This window comes from Lepisosteus oculatus, chromosome 15 (assembly GCF_040954835.1).
Source record: "Lepisosteus oculatus isolate fLepOcu1 chromosome 15, fLepOcu1.hap2, whole genome shotgun sequence".
Taxonomy (NCBI): Eukaryota; Metazoa; Chordata; class Actinopteri; order Semionotiformes; family Lepisosteidae; genus Lepisosteus; species Lepisosteus oculatus.
In genome coordinates, this window is record NC_090710.1 from 17392070 (window position 1) to 17408156 (window position 16087).

General features: G+C 38.5%; 1 protein-coding gene across 2 annotated transcripts in view; it reads left to right on the plus strand.

Annotated features, from left to right (window-relative positions):
• The window catches only part of gtf2e1 (general transcription factor IIE, polypeptide 1, alpha), a 52960-nt gene extending 41264 nt beyond the window's left edge, over positions 1 to 11696 (plus strand). For both annotated transcript variants that reach the window (XM_006639032.3, XM_015363860.2), the window contains exons 3-5: positions 8078 to 8279; positions 8919 to 9157; positions 9787 to 11696. In XM_006639032.3, coding sequence (XP_006639095.1) covers positions 8078 to 8279; positions 8919 to 9157; positions 9787 to 10220 — 875 coding nt within the window. In that variant the 3' untranslated portion in view covers positions 10221 to 11696. The remainder of the gene's footprint in view (positions 1 to 8077; positions 8280 to 8918; positions 9158 to 9786) is intronic.
• Positions 11697 to 16087: the final 4391 nt, after the last annotated feature.

Here is a 16087-nt window from a genome sequence, read left to right on the forward strand (position 1 = left end):
TTTATTTTTAGGTCAGCACTGTGCTGTCTTTTTCATTCAAGCTTGGCTCTCCACATTGTTAATCAGCTCTATTGGTTTAATTGGATCAATATGACAGCTTTGTGCAATTCTTAAGGTGTTGGAGCTTATAAAGAGACTAAAAAAAACCCTGTATGGTAGTTCTTTATAATGAGGACTGAACCTTTTTAGATCATTCAGTACCTATTCCTAATTCAGTTTTTCTATAATTTAAAGAGGACACAAAAATCCATTTTTTTCTTGCAGTATGATTCATACTTGTGAAGATAACATCTCCTTGATACAGTTATAGTAAGCTTAAGGTAAGATGCTTTTCTTACAATGCCTTTTAAAGGTTTGCTGATTGTGACTGTTAAGACATATTTAAGGTTTCCTGAGCTATAACTAAGGCTGGGCGATATGGCCAAAAACGTAATCACGATAACATTTTTCATATCAGTCGATATCGATAATTATCGATTATTATAGTTTAAAGGCAGATTTTTTCTCCTGAGTGAAAGTTGAAGAAACCAGACAGTCAATTGGTAAATTAAACAACTCTTTATTTTAAGAACACAACAAACACTTGCCAAACAGCAGAAACATTAAACAAATCTGAGGTAGAGAGTATTCAAGTCTTTGTTTATGTCAAAATATGCATGAGTAAAATTTACAAAATAAATATCTTAATAGAAAAATTAAATACTGCAGTGTGATAAAACACACATAGAAGATGGCTCAGACAGACTGCAAAGTTTAAAGTGCTCTGTTTTATGTCTGATCGTAAAAAGCCAAAATATCTCCAAATTACCGAAGTTAAATGACCTTTTCTGTCGTCAATGTCATCGTCCTTCGAGCTGGTCATTGGCAGCACTACATTTTCTTCAGTGTCGCTCATTTCCTGTCAATCCTGTCAGCCACCACCGTGTGGGTAAACAACACCACGTTAGCTGCCCGGTCTGCAACACGCACGCACACTCGCGCAGTATTTTGTGCGCATGCGCATATCATGCGCAAAGCATAAACATATACAGTATATCGAACATTTATCGAACTTTTGTTAAAATTATATCGCGGAAAATTATATCGCGATAATTATCGTTATCGAATTATCACCCAGTACTAGCTATAACCTAACAGGTTGGTTTTTAAGTGCTGTAGTTGAAAATAGCTTTTGTGCATTCTTGTTTTAATATTATAGAACCCTCATTTGCACAAACTATACCACATTTTTGTGACATCTGAAATTATAACCACATATATGATTTGCTTCCACAATTTTTTTTTTTTAGCCTACCAAATATCACTCTTCTTTTGTACACGTCATAAAACAATGCTGATTCACTTGTGATAAGTTTGCAACTCATGGAAAAAAGCACAGTCCTTTAGTACCTCAGCCTGATAATGACTCTAGATGTTGTATTCTTTCAGCCTGGTAATTGAGTTTTTTTTCCCTAAAAGGATGAACACATTTATTTTTCTGCCTTATTGTACTTTGTGTTCTTGACATCAAGACCAAAGGAAAACAGGATGAGTAGTTTTTTTAGGTAGTCTGTTTGTACCGTCTCTCAGATGGAGGTGAAAGACAATAAAGAGATTTGCCGAAATGAGAATTTTGCTGTGGGAGCTGTGTGAAGATGTTTGTGATTCTGACTTAAACCTTTAATATTGATTTATTTTTCAGATTATTGCGAAATTTGTTTGCCTCATTTTACACTATTTTTTGAGAATTAGTGCTAAAAATGAAAATGAATTGTTTTACACAGCAGTAGGTCCTAAAAAATGGAGAACTGTGCTGTGGAAAAACGTTCAGTGATTGCTTTAGAAGGCTAACCAAAGACTTGGCCTTTTATTTTCCCCTCTACTTTGCTATGAATATTTTTCTTCTTTAATTGTGACAAAACACTTAAACGTCTGAAGAAATTAAGTAGTTTGGACTTTTTCAGTATGTCTCTGTATATAGATGAGGAAGTGTCAAACTGAATTCAAGCATTGATAGACTAAAAGACATTTAAAATATTGTGTGAAATTTTAAATCCACAGAATTACGAATTCGTCAACCCAGTGGACTTCAGAATCAAAAGTGAAACGACACAAAGGACAGGAGTAGAAAAAACTGAAGAGCCTTTAAAACTGAGATGATTGGGCACTTTTTATATGAATAACATAAGAACATTTTGTGTGTGACAGCTGTATTGCCACCTTCCTTGATCATATGAGTTCTCAGAAGCTAAACTAGGTTGGGCCTAGTATGGGAGATATTAGTTTACACCTATAAATTGTGTAAGTGAAACATACTGTATTAATCGCTCTGTTGTAGTGACTAGAGAAACTGTTAGAGAAGGTGCTGTCCTTCAGATGGAATATTAAAGCAAGGTCATGACTAAGAAATTTAGAGAATTTACAGATGAGAAGAAACCTTTCAGTCCATCAAGCCCATATGGTCATTGGGAGCCAAATGGTCTGTGGTTCTCAGATCTGTATCCTTAAAGAAGCCATTGTATCACCTTCAACCACACGGTCAGCTTGTTCTTGACTTCCACAATCTTTTATCTAAAATGAATACTAAGTTTTTTCAGTACTCCAGCAGCACTAATGCATATGATTAATTAACATGTATTCAGGACAATGATGAGAAAAATCTAGACAAACGAAAAGGATTGATGTGCTAGATGAGTATTTCACTGAGGTGTTCACTAAAGTAGAAGTGAGCAACATGCCTCAGGCAGCAGAAGGATACTGTACATTTCTTCATTATTTTTTTAACTTAGAAGAAGCAGACATGTTTCAGGTAGTAGAATCACTCAAGATTAATAAACCTTGATTAATTCAGGATTCAGATCAAGTATCTATCACCTGTTTTGGTGGTTATTTGTCATGACATATAAGTTGAAATATATACTGTATGTAAGAAAATAATGTTACCACTATGGTGTAATATTTGCAGTTATTATTTCCAGTTTAGCAAATTCCAGTAAATATTTAATGTATATAGCTTCAGATCCAGAAATGAAGTTTGACATGGGTACCACTCTGTACCCATGTAAAGAATTGTATGAACATGATTGCTGTCTGCTTGTTTTGAATAGTTGTGTTAAAAATAAAACAAATGTCTAATAATATTTTAACCGATATTGGGAATTGGAATCGCAGTCAGTCATTTATAGCCTTTTGCATGGAAATCCCTGTGTACTATGAACACCATTTAGAAAAGACATTTGTTATGCAGTACATTTATCTGTCAGACACTATGGGCTAAAAACCACTTGAGGAAAAAGTGAAGCACTTTGTCTGCTTTGGGAATTTTGACTGCAGAACTCAATTTATTTTAACAGCATATCACCTTTTCTTTAGCAGTGTGATATGAACCCCAAAAGGACTGCAGTTCTATCTTCAGACATTGTCAACAGTCTGCTAAGAAAATAGTTCACAAGGATAACTGGTGAAAGTTTGTCCAGTTTCCTATCTTCCCCAGTTTACTTTCTAGGAAATGTGCCTCACAGCTTGGTGACTTTTAACACTCATGAGCAGGCTTTGCTTTTTTTCCTACCAAGAATTCAATATGAGGGAGTCTCAGTCCTTGCTGTGACTGCTCAGTTAGAAAAACATGGCTAGAGCTGAAAATAATCACAGGAACAGATGGCCAAGCTCTTTCTCCACATCCCTGTGAGAAGATGGATGGCAAGCGACTGGTGTCCGTCAGAATTAATAAACATCTCTTAATGTCTAGGATTATAGTTGGTTTATCTGTGAAATATGTCTTCATTTGTGACATAATCCATTTTGCAGTTTTGGTATTCCTTCTTTGTAGCCCCAGGATTTGAATGAAGCTTTCAGTTTATGTGGAGATAATGGATAACTGGAAGAGGTTTCATATAAGCACATGCTATATGAATTATAAGTCTTTTTATTGTGAAAGAGTGTTTGTGTCATTCTTTAGTACAATTGCTGTGTTCAACATTGTAGTTTATGCAGTAATTTTGCCAAGGACAGCCCTGGCTACAAAATAAAATGTTCTTCTATCCCATGACTCCCACCCATCTTTTATGTTTTACAAAATGTCATACTTTGGAAACAGTGCTTTTATGTCACTGCAGTACTGTATGTAGAGCATTAGTCTTGCAAAAACATCCTTCGTGGCTGTGGAAGGAAATCTTTTGTATTTATTGTTTAGTTGACGCTTATAAAAAAGTGATTCTTTAAATAAACTGTTAACAAAGGAATTTAAACAACAAAGGTGGCATGATGAACACTATAATACAAATACTACAGTACATACAACAATGGAATAGAGTGCAAACACATGGAACACATGCAGCAATGCAAACACTCAGTATTTTATCTGCTACAGTCCCTTTGTAACAGTTTGCCAGTGAGCACTTTACATATTTGTTTTGTAATTAAGAATATAGCAATATTACAGATAATGTGGGCACGGAGGAGAGGAAAACAAAGTCCTAGTGGCAGAAAATAAACTTCTGGGTGTCCCAAGCCTGATGGTTGCTACCTCTTGGAAGTGGATTTGTGGGACTTTGATCATCATAAGCCTTTGACAATCTTTACATAGTCCAGAGTTGTTATCCTGCTCTTCTGAGCCTAACACGAGGGACATCTCAATGAAGTAGTTGACATTTCCTGTGTCTGCCGTCTTGGGCCAGATTCTGATTTCACAGCTCTTCGGACATGCATGCTTAGGATCGGATCCCAGCATCGCGATCTATCAGGCAGTGGGTAAATAAAATGATGAAAAGGTGTGTTGTAGTAATTAGCAGCTAGAAAGATGCAATTTAAGGTGAATGCAATGATGTAGCATGAAGCACAGAAATCAAATTCTATATAAAAACACTAAAATGGTTACAGATGAGTGGAGGCCAATTGGCCCATCTAGCCTGTTTGATATTTTCAATTTAATCCAAGGATTTCACCCAGCCTTTTCCTAAAAGAAGAAGGTTATCACCTTCAGCAGAATAGCTGGGTAGCTGAGGCCATACTCCCACAAGCCTTTGCATAAGAAAGAACCTCCTTTTTTGTTTTTAAATACATTTTCATATATTTTCCAATTAATCCTGTAGTTTGTTTTTTTTACCGTTGATTCAGGAAAATCCTCTGGGTAGACAGTCAGTGCCTTGAATGATTTTGAATATTTGGATTAGATCCCATGGTAACCTTCTTGTGTACAAATGTTAAATTCCTTCAGTCTGTCATTGTAGGACATTCTTTTAATTATTTTGTTTTCCCTTAATGTAATATACATTAGAGTTTAGAATACAAAATTAGCCCCAGAATGGATCCCCGTGGAACACCTGATATTACATTTGTTTTAAAGATAATTACCCAGTTTTTACAAAGTGCTGAATGAAAGTTTTGAAACTCATATTTTTTCCCCAAACTTCCTTGTGTCAAAATGGTGCTTCTGCCAAAATTGTAGATTTTTTTTAAATTCTGTGGTTCCATTATTCTTTCATTTTGTTTGCATTTACTGTAACCAGCACAGAATATTCGAGAGGAAAAAGGAAGTGAAATTGAAATTTCAGGAGTGTTGAAGAATGCAGAAAGGGGGGGGGAGACTTATGCGTATTTTATTTTAAGTGGTTTGATGTCAGCCCTTTCTGTTGATACTGAAGTGAGTGCTGTGACAGAATAAAATATTTATTTATGAAAAATACATCTAGCGGGGCAGTTGCAGAGCTGATTGAATAGGTGCAGTGAACTGGCCAAGGAAGAGAAAAGACTTTAGGGAGCTTGACTGCAGTGGTTTATATTAGTTTTATTTCCTTAGGCGGTTGTTCTCACAGCAGGATTTTTTAATTGACTTTATATCTAGGGGTAATTTGACTATGGGAACTCCATGAAAGCATCTGTACATATGTATAGTGTTGTGTAAGTGGAGTCTTTGCAAGGTTATTTGGCTTATTTAGTAAACTGTAATGTGAAAGTTGCACCTTGTAGCAACATATGCACATTGTTAGTAGCATTGTATGGAGAGGGCACCAGGTTGTTTCATGGAGTTTTAACAAAAGCAAGAGCAGGGCAGCCTGCATTACTATCCTTCAGAGATCTTGCTCACTCAAATCAATATGATTTTGCCCATTTGGTAATTAGTAACTAGTTAATATGAGGATCTCATTCATTTGCACTTGAAAGATGCCAAGGTATCAGCTTAACTCAGTCTGGCTGGGTGGCTTGTCCCATAACACTTTGCATAGAGTTGTCCCTATTCTGACCTCTGGTTCATGTTTCCTTATTGATATTGCAGGGTTTTGCAGGGTTGTACTAGGTTGACTATCATTTTCCTTCCAGGATTTTTAATGCTCCTTGTAGTGTTCTCTGTTCAAGAATATGATTTCAGTCTCTCAGTGTAGGATGTTCCTTTAACCTGTGTCCCTCCCTGGATTGCTTACAGGGCAATAATATTGTACACACTATTCTACATGTGACTAGTGCATTGTACAATTTTAACGGCAATACTTTAAAATGCACACTTTTAACAATATTCACCCACCCCCAAGGTCATAGGACTTAACTTGCATATATTTGCCATTATGTAAAACCCTCTCCTGGGTCCCAAAGTAACCTTTTGGATTTATAGAAAGTTTTCGATAGATACTTAAAGAGCAAGTAGCACAGTAAGTTCTTGCTGCAGATTAATAGCGTGATATAAACGTAATGTGGTCACCATCATCATCCACCAGGGCACTCTGTTCACGTTGTTCTTGCACACATGTGGCAGCCTCTGTTTATGGTGGTTTTTCCAATTGTGAGTAGCATGAAAGATGCCAAACAAACTACTTCTTTTATGCACAGATTTTAAATTTCATTAAAGACTCGGAGATCTACAGTATTCTAGGCCACGCTTCTCTGCTTTTGATATGTGGTGCTATACCTCTCCCTCTTCTCTCTCTGCAGAATAGTGTGTATTCACTAATGTTGCATTCATTTTCATCGCTCTCAATTAGCCATGTTCCTGTGGTTCCAATGGCCTCATAATTGCCTGCTAATGTGGTAGTTTCTATCCTGTGCATTTTGTTTATAATGCTTCTAGCATTTTTAGGTGTTTTCTCCGAGAACAGTTTCTTAAGTCCTTCAGCACTTCTTTATCTGGTCCTTGGTTTTCTTTTCCCCTGGGTCCTCCTTTTGTCTTTATTCAACCCATGCCCGTGAGTCTTTCTTAGATTGTCTCCCTTCTTTCATTCTTGAAAGTTTCTTTGTGGTTCTGAAATGTTTCAAGATCATTCATCTTCAGTGTTTCTGGATCTGTTTGTAGATCCTTGTGCTGAACTGGCTGTGCCCATCTCATTCAGATGTAATCTGTCCACATCAATGCCAGTCTAATGTTTCCAGTGGTTAAGAAAGTCGAGGCCACCTTTGCACAACATGTGCTCATCCATGTGTTATATTGACAGATTAATATGTGAAGCTGTTTGCCTTTGCCCAATGCTAGGAGGACTCCTGAAGACTGGTTGGGTCCATGCTCATTTTGTTTTAAAGGTGTTTAAATGTGATAGAAACTGTGCTGTTATACCAGTGTCATGTATGCCAACATGTATAACAGCTGGATTGTTATCTGCCATAGCTAGAGGCATGTCAGTTCTTTTGATGATATCAGATACTCGAGGCCAGAGAGACTGTACTGTTGCGTCCAGTGCAAGTCCGCTGCATACAGAAACACTGAATGACACCTTCAGCCTGCTTTGATGTGAGCTTTACTTCTGCAACAGAATCATTTTGAAGATGTCCCACAATGCAGGTTTAATGGGATTTAGCAGTAAACAAGCACAGTGGGACAGGTGTCTTCCTCCTTTTGGAGCTCGTTTTATGTTCTTATTAATAATGGGGGTCAGCTGGACATGCAGTAGCTCACGTGCTGTTTGTGGTATAAAGTTTTAATTTCTAATCCTTCCGTTTTCCCTATCCAGCCAAAGTCCTTGATGGGATCGCAGCCAATACTCAGAATATTATTGTCTTAGAGGAGCATTGGCAGACATACATGGCCACTTTGAGATGAGAAGTTTGATTTTGTTCAGTAGGCCTTACCAGTGATCACTCATGGTCACTTATTGTATGTCTTCATATATTTCAGGAACTTTCCGCTGTACATTTTGCCAGACAGAGGTAGAGGAGGATGAGTCTGCTTTGCCAAAGAAGGATGCACGGACACTGGTGGCCAGGTTCAATGATCAAATAGAACCGATCTATATCCTCCTCCGAGAGACGGAGGAGATCAATCTGTCTTATGATTTACTGGAACCGGAGCCTGCTGAGATCCCAGCTCTCAAGCAAAGGTTGGTAACTGAGCATCATATTTTTATGGTGAAAAGCAAAAGGTCATATTGAAATTGTTACAATTCAGTAATGCTTCCAATCACTATCAAGTTTACATCATTGTTTGTCATTAATACAGCTTAAGGTTTAGTATTTTTTCCTGCACAATTCAGTAATTATAAATAATGTTTGCAAAATGTATCTTACATTAAGTAAGATCAAAAATACAATCTTGGTTCACTATTTGCTGATGTTGTCTTTTCATAATGTAATAGAAAACTGCTAAATCTTCCTAGACAGGATAACATGATGATGGACTTAAATTTATAGGAATGCTGAGCCATGGTTCAATTCATTTGTAAGTGTGTTCTAAGGCCAGGTTTAAAAGAGTAATGAATTCCATTTCCAGTGGACTTTGGCTGTACAAAGCCTCTTTCACCTCATAATTTGATACCAAAGATCTCCACTGAAGGGTTTAAAAGTGTTTGCATGAATGGACTGAATAGCTGTTTTTCAGTTGCGATAAGGATTCAATGAGGGGAGAATGTGTGGTTAAAGGCAAGAAATGTGTCTTCCATTTCACAAAGCACCTCATATAAAAACATCTAAGCCTTGTTTTTCTTGTTGGTGACGCTATTGTATTTCTTCTGCTCCTCCAGTAGGGAGCGGGCAGCTGCAGCTGCAGCTGGAGCAGCCTCTGGGCCCCATAGGGAGAACTGGGCAACGAAGGGCTCTGCCTATGAGGATCTCTACACACAGAAAGTCATCATTAGCATGGAGGAGCAGGAGGATCAGAAACGGCTGGCTGGAGAGGGGAAGACACCCAAAGAAAGGCCCATCTGGTTGACAGAGAGCACTGTCCAGGGTGCATACAGCGAGCTTGATGATATAAAGCACAGTAAGTCAGCCCAACTGCTGTTCAGTTAAGGAACATTTGCTACAAAAGATTTATTGCTATGTGTAATTTTCTCAGAAGGCTGTTGTGTACCCATAAAAGGTGAGTAACATATTAACCTTTTGCTGGGCTTGAAGGTGGTTTGGATGGACAGTGCAAAAGGTACACCCCCCACCCCCTTACCTCCAGCCTCCTTGACTCCTGTTGTGATCCTGTTACTTTGCAGAGTTCAAACTGTCTGTTTACAACTCAAGATGAATACATCCAGAAGAAAAACAAAAAAGTAAAGACCAAAATGATAGTAGCCTATCGGATAGCGTCATTATCAGACTTGTTTGTACATGCCATGATGTGTGTGCCCTGCAAATTGTCCTGTGCTCTACAAATGCTGAGCAATTAGTGAATCTTACAGTTTTGCTAAATATTTAGCATAAACGCCTTCAATGGAAAATATTTTTGAAAGAGATTTTCAAAAACTGCAAATAAGCTTTAAAAAGCTTTAAAAGACAATGTCTCTAATTTAAAGTCGCCAGAAAAGAAACCTTTAATCATTTTGCGGTGGTTTGTTTTGGTCTTGCAGGGTGATGAGTGGTGTTGATTTCATGTTAGTGGCATGTTTTCGTTTTCCTCAGGTGCAGAGGCCATGGACGGGCTGCGGGAGGGCGAAGACGGGCACCACATGCAGCCTGATGAGAACGAGGAGGTGATGCGTGCCCTCCTGATCCACGAGAAGAAGGGCACAGGCTTGGCTGCGGGACTGGCAGGGGCAGCTGCAATGGCTGGGGTGTCCCAGTCAGGCAACCACAGTGACTCGGAGAGCGACACCAGCGAGTCTGACGAGGATTCGCCCCCTCACCCTGCACCCCAGAGCTACCTGAAGAACGAGGAGGAGGACGAAGATGATTTTGAAGAAGTAGGAGAAGAGCCCACCGTGCTGGTGGCTGGCCGGCCCTTCCTGTATCACGAAGTGAGCCAGCGGCCAGAGCTGGTTGAACAGATGACCCCGGAGGAGAAGGAAGCTTATATTGAAATGAGCCAACATCTCTTCCAGGCAATGTATGATTAAGGATCGATTTTTTTTGTGTAAAGGAAGGCAAGTTCTTTTATCCTGTTTTATCTAATCTTCTCTCCTTATCTATGGCAGAAACAATGAAACTGCATATAGCAGAGTGCTGAACTCCTTTAGATAAGGAAGGGGTTGCATTTGGGGTACAAGGCTAAAAGTTTAGAATATACCTGAATCCAATTTCTAAAAATGTAATCAAAGAAAATGTGTAAATGGAGAAAATATTTTGAACTTAGAACCATTTATCACAATAGATGATCAGTATATGCCTAGTTGTTTGCACAGCAGTGGAAGAACAAAGTGCAATGACAGAAATATATTTCACACCTGCTACCTGGAAGTGCCAAGGTTAGGGTTGGTTATCATTGAAATGTAACTATTTGTGCAAGACTTTTTAACACAATTTTTGCATAACCTTAAGCTCTCTTCAGATGAGGTAATGTGCTGCTGACAATGATACTGTTTCCAAGAGTACGTGAGGACACATACACAAAGATTTCCTGTTGTTTTGAATTAAAGAGATTTAAGGCTTCTTTGTAGTAGATATTAATGCCTATGTTGCGCTGTAAAAGGCATCAACCGGCTAATTTTATTTCCTCAGAAGAATTTAATATGTGAGGTTGTGCAGATTTAAGTCATTCCCAGATTTATTTTTTGTAGTGGTATGACAATTCCCAGTTTAAACTGTTAATTATTTATAACCTCCAATCCTAAAGTCACAATGCTAAATCCAGCATTTGTGAAAAAAATATATACAACCCCTTTAATATTTAATTTATTTATTCTGAAGGAGGTCTTGTGAATATTTTCTGGAAACATCTGTAAATAATTGTTTTAACGTTACTTTAATAACCAGAGACATAATAACAAGAAGATATTGCACTGAATAAATCCTTTACTATTGTATCAAGCAAATAATACATATACAATAATACATATACCATGTGCCAGTGGCTTAAAAAAAACCTTTGTTGCATTAAGCTGAGAAGATTAAACAGCTATGCTTACTTTCTTTAACAGCACAAAATGAACACTGTGTTTATCCAATTTCCACTTCAGTATTTAAAGAAAAACATATTTGTGAAAGACCTTAAAACTATTTTTTTCCAGCTTGTAGAGAAATCATTTCAGTCATATTTTCTTTCTTAATTGTATAAAGATAAAATGTTTTGTTTTTCCTCCTTTTTTTACGGAAACCATAGGTATCCCAACACATTTTTTTTCTCTTAACCAGTTTTTGAACTTAGGTGGGTTTTTTTGAAGATGAATATAACTTGTGACCTTTGTATGGTTGTATCTGTTTATTTTATAAAGGCTTGTTTCAGATTTAAAATAAAAGCCATTGGTATTTAAGCCTGTCTTCAAGTTCTTGGGTGTTATTTTTTAGTTTGTCTTTATATTGTTTCTAAAAAAATGTATAGTGTCCTCCATATTTATTCATGCCCTTGTTAAATGTTTCTAAAATAAATTGTTCAACAGAAAGAAAACGATTGTGGGATATTAATTTTTGTATTTTGGGGCTCGGATTGTAATAAATCCAGTACTCTGGGAGAGGCAGGAACTTAAATCCAGGTGCAGGCTGGTGCACAGAGTGTCAAGACAAAGGTGGAGATGAACGAGGAGCTAGAGTCAGAGATCACACTTGAGAATTCAAAGAGTTTCCAAAAATACAGGCAGGGTTTGTAGCTGGGTAATCTTGAAGCAGAGAAAGCCAGGCAGGATCCCAGTACACGAGGCAGACCAGTAGGTGGGTACTCCCTGGACCCATTAGGAGTCCAGAATTAGCTTGTGTTCCCTCCACTGGTGGGGATGAGGCATGGGATGGGTCCGGAGACAGAATGCTAGTGAGAGCGGACTTTACCAGGGAAACATGGTGGGCCATAGAAGATGTGTCATCCAAGTGCAATGGGAGAGCAAAGCGGTAGGTAACAACATCAATAGTCTGTCACCTTAAATAGGCAAACGAAGACATGCTGACCTTTTCTCTGTTGGGACAGCACGACAGAGGCAGTTGGCAGAGTGCTGCTGTCTCTGGGTACCCTTGAGCAGATGTCTGTGGACATGCTGTCACATTCCTTCAAGGTCACATGCAGTCGCGTCAGCAGCAGGCATAGCATCCTGGGACAGCCTGAGAAGTGGAGGCTGATAGCCATAGAAGCACTTAAAAGATTACATACCTGTCAAGGTGTTAGCCAGGATGTTCAAGGACAACTTAACCCAAGGTAACAGACTTACCCAATTGTCCTGGAAAACAGAAACATGGTATCTTAGCAAAATTTCCAGGTCCTGGTTCACTACTCCATCTGGCCATTGGACTCTGGGTAATCCCCCCAGGAGAGGTAGACTTGAATGCCTAGATAGTTCCAGAAGGCTCACTAGAACCTGGAAACAAACTAAGGGCTCTGGTAACTTCAGTGGGAAATCCAAAAAGGAAAAATATTTTATTGATGAAGACCTTTGCCATTTGGAGTGCCGATGGAAGCCTTGGCGAGGGGACAAAGTGATCAGCCTTGGAGAATCTGTCAGCTAAGGTGAGTATCAAAGAACAACCCCACGGGGAAGCTCCGTGGTGACGTTCATGGAGATGGACAAATACAGGCATGACAGAGTGGGAAGAGGTGGGAGTAAACCCACTGATGCCAATCGCAGATTCTTTGTCCAGATTCTTTGGTTAGGTCTCTGTTATCAGAGAAGGTCACCAGAATCACCACTGAATAGGTTCTGCTGTACACTCTGTGCCCTGGTATCTGGCAAAGCAGACAAAGCCAAGAAAGATCTGGGCACAGGGTCGGGAGACAAAGCAGGAGATTGCTTCACAGCAGGCTGACAAGGCAAAGCAAGCAAAGCAAAAGCTAATCATAGCAAAACAGTGAAGCTAACATATCCAAGGGAGACCAACAATGACTGAGTGCTGGAGCAGGGTAGCCAGGACTTCAGTACCATGGATGGTAACTAGATAATTGCCATCTAGAGGCAGGGGATACTGAGAACTGCTCATATTGTGTACGGACAGCCCTAGTGGATGTATCAGACTGCGTGAAGTTGTAAGGGTGCAAACTGCCATACGCATGGGTTTTACACAGAAAACTTGAAAAAAAATGTAACACAATAAAGCAAACGGCAATATCAATTGTTTTACGCTAAATGGTTTTTCCAAATTTTAAAGGGACCAAACTTATTCACAGCCCCAGAATCAGTGCTTCATGCATCCTCCTTTTGACTATTCATCCACGGAGAATTTCTCCATCTCCACTAGATTTGTTGCTGAATTCAGGTCTGGAGATTGCATCGGCTAGTAAAGAACATTGATTTAGATGTGTTGGCTCAACCATTTCTTTGTGGATGGTAAATTGTGCTTGGGTTCAGTATCTTGCCGCTATGTCCGTTTTTGACCTAGCTGGAGCCTCCTACCCGAAGACATTCGAATTTTTTAGAAGGGTTTTGCCGAAATGTCCAGACAAATGTCCATACATTCTTAAATTCATTGTTCAATTCAACCCAAGGCATCAGAACCAAAAGATGCAAAACAGTCCCAAAGAAAAGTAGTTCCACCTCCATATTTCACCAGTGGCATAATGTTTAGGCAACATTAGTTGCACATAAATTGGCATACTGGCCTTTTGTATGATGATGAATCTTACTGAAGGATCTCCTTGCTACTATTCTGTTTGGTAACACAACAGTCCTGTTGAACTGTATGGAAATAGGGTTTCAATTAAAGCTTCCAGAAAGTTCCAGGAACTGTATTTGAATGTCCAGACAAGAAAATGCTGACAAAGGATTAGTTTGTCCAGACTGTGTTTTTTCTAATTAAAATACGTGAGCTTGCAGTTGCATGGGTTATAATCCCAATATAAAAGAAAGGTAATAAATATTAAGTAATGTTCTGAAAGTCTCACACAGTAATTTTACGTATACAGTGGCATGACAGTCCTGACCACGAACCTTATAGTTGTCATTTAAGATTTTCTTTATTCTGCTGTGACTTCAATATAGACACCAGATACTGGGTTCGATCATTATAATGTACAGTATATGATCTAAAATGGTAATTTTGAATAAAGGTCATGTAATAACAAAATTGTTTTTATGATTTACACCTCAATATTATTTCTAAACATATTTTTTATTTGGAGGTCATTCAATGTTTGATTAAACTGTGTGAGTGCATACATCAGTGATTGATCCAGAAAGCAGCCCAGGGAATCCCTTTAATAATTTAGGACATTCGCATGGACCTTCCAAATCTCAAAATACCAGGTCCACTATGGATGGGTGATTATCTTAAGTATTTATGCATGTAAACTAAAGAAAGAATTATTTAACAGCAAGTGAATTAAAGGAAACATGCTGTGCTATGGATGGTAATGTGGAAAGAAGGATGATGGAGACTTCCTCAATTCTAACTGTTGGAATAGATCTGCATTGGGAGTGATTGGGTTTAAGTCACATTAATGAAATGCAATTTTTGCCTCGAAGAGCGGTAGCAGAACTAGTTTAAGCTCCTAGTTTTAAGTTGTGTAACATTGAAACAATTGCTGTTAATACAGGTGATGAATACACAAAATAGGAGTACAATGGCTGCAGATCCTGGCCATTGCAAAGTGCTCATTATGACATCTGTCAATCTAACGAATCTACCAATTCGCCATTCTCCTATGCCTTACAAAACTATCTTGGAGCTATGCTACTAAAGAAACCGAATCACTCTTCAAAGTTTCATAATAAACTGTTAAAATTCCACTTTGAAAGTTATACAGATCATCATATTTTTTTAATGTCTTGTTTAGGCATTCAACTTTCATGTTGGTAGGTATGTAAAGTGAAATGTAAATTCCTAAATTAGCCTAAATAGTTATAGAATTGTATGTATTTTTAATAAAGAATTACATTATGTGCAATAGTATGTGGACGGACTGAAGAAATAAGGCGAAACACCATTCAAACAAGTATAATAAAGCCAATACACTTACATTGTAAAATTATACTTTATAAGTAAAGCAAAATGTGAATTTTCCATTTCATGTTAGCTTTCTGAAAGTGTCTCCCTAATGGGAATGTTCCTATATTTATTTGCTTAATGTTTTGCACAGCTTACTATAACCTCAGGGGTATATCATACCCTACCCAGAGTAATTTGTCTTAGTTCCCTTCAAAATATTGTCATTACTGGGGAGGCACCACATCACTGCCCTTCTGCGGAGCCTGTGCACCAAAGCTTGCCAATCAGACCTTTCCACCCCTCCCTTCGTCCCCTACAAGCTCAGGCTGACATGACATTTCTCTTATCTCACTGCTGTCTTTGAAATCATGTCTCTAGCTTTGATTTTTTTTTTTCTGGTAAATTCAAAACCTCGCCAAGACAGAAATTGTCATTCTGTGTCCTGGCTGCTGTTATGGACATCGATTGAACAAGATACTGTAGCCAGTTTCTTCAGCTTTATAAATGGGTGCAAGCTTTGGTGCATTGGACTAATATCAGAGTGACAGCAGTTGAAGGAGGACAATAGCTCCGGGGCCATGATCATTTGACGTTGCATAAAAAAGCCCGTAGGTTTTGGTTAGGCATAGTATGTTTTGTTTTTTTCATTCTCTTGTGTACAAACAATACAGCACACAGCAATCTTGCTGGAATAAAGTGAAAATATGTAACTAGTTGGCCATTAATTAACACGCAGTAAGGGATGGCAGGTTAAGGGGTGTGCTGGGGTTGAGCCAGTGTGGTAGGAAGACAGAGAGCCAACGAAGTAGAGACACTGGGTAATCAGTATACAGAGGGATTTCAAATGGCCCACATTGTTTACACCCAGTTTCTTCCTGTAATCAACTGGACTTTCCAACCCTCCCTCCTCTGACTCAGAATGACA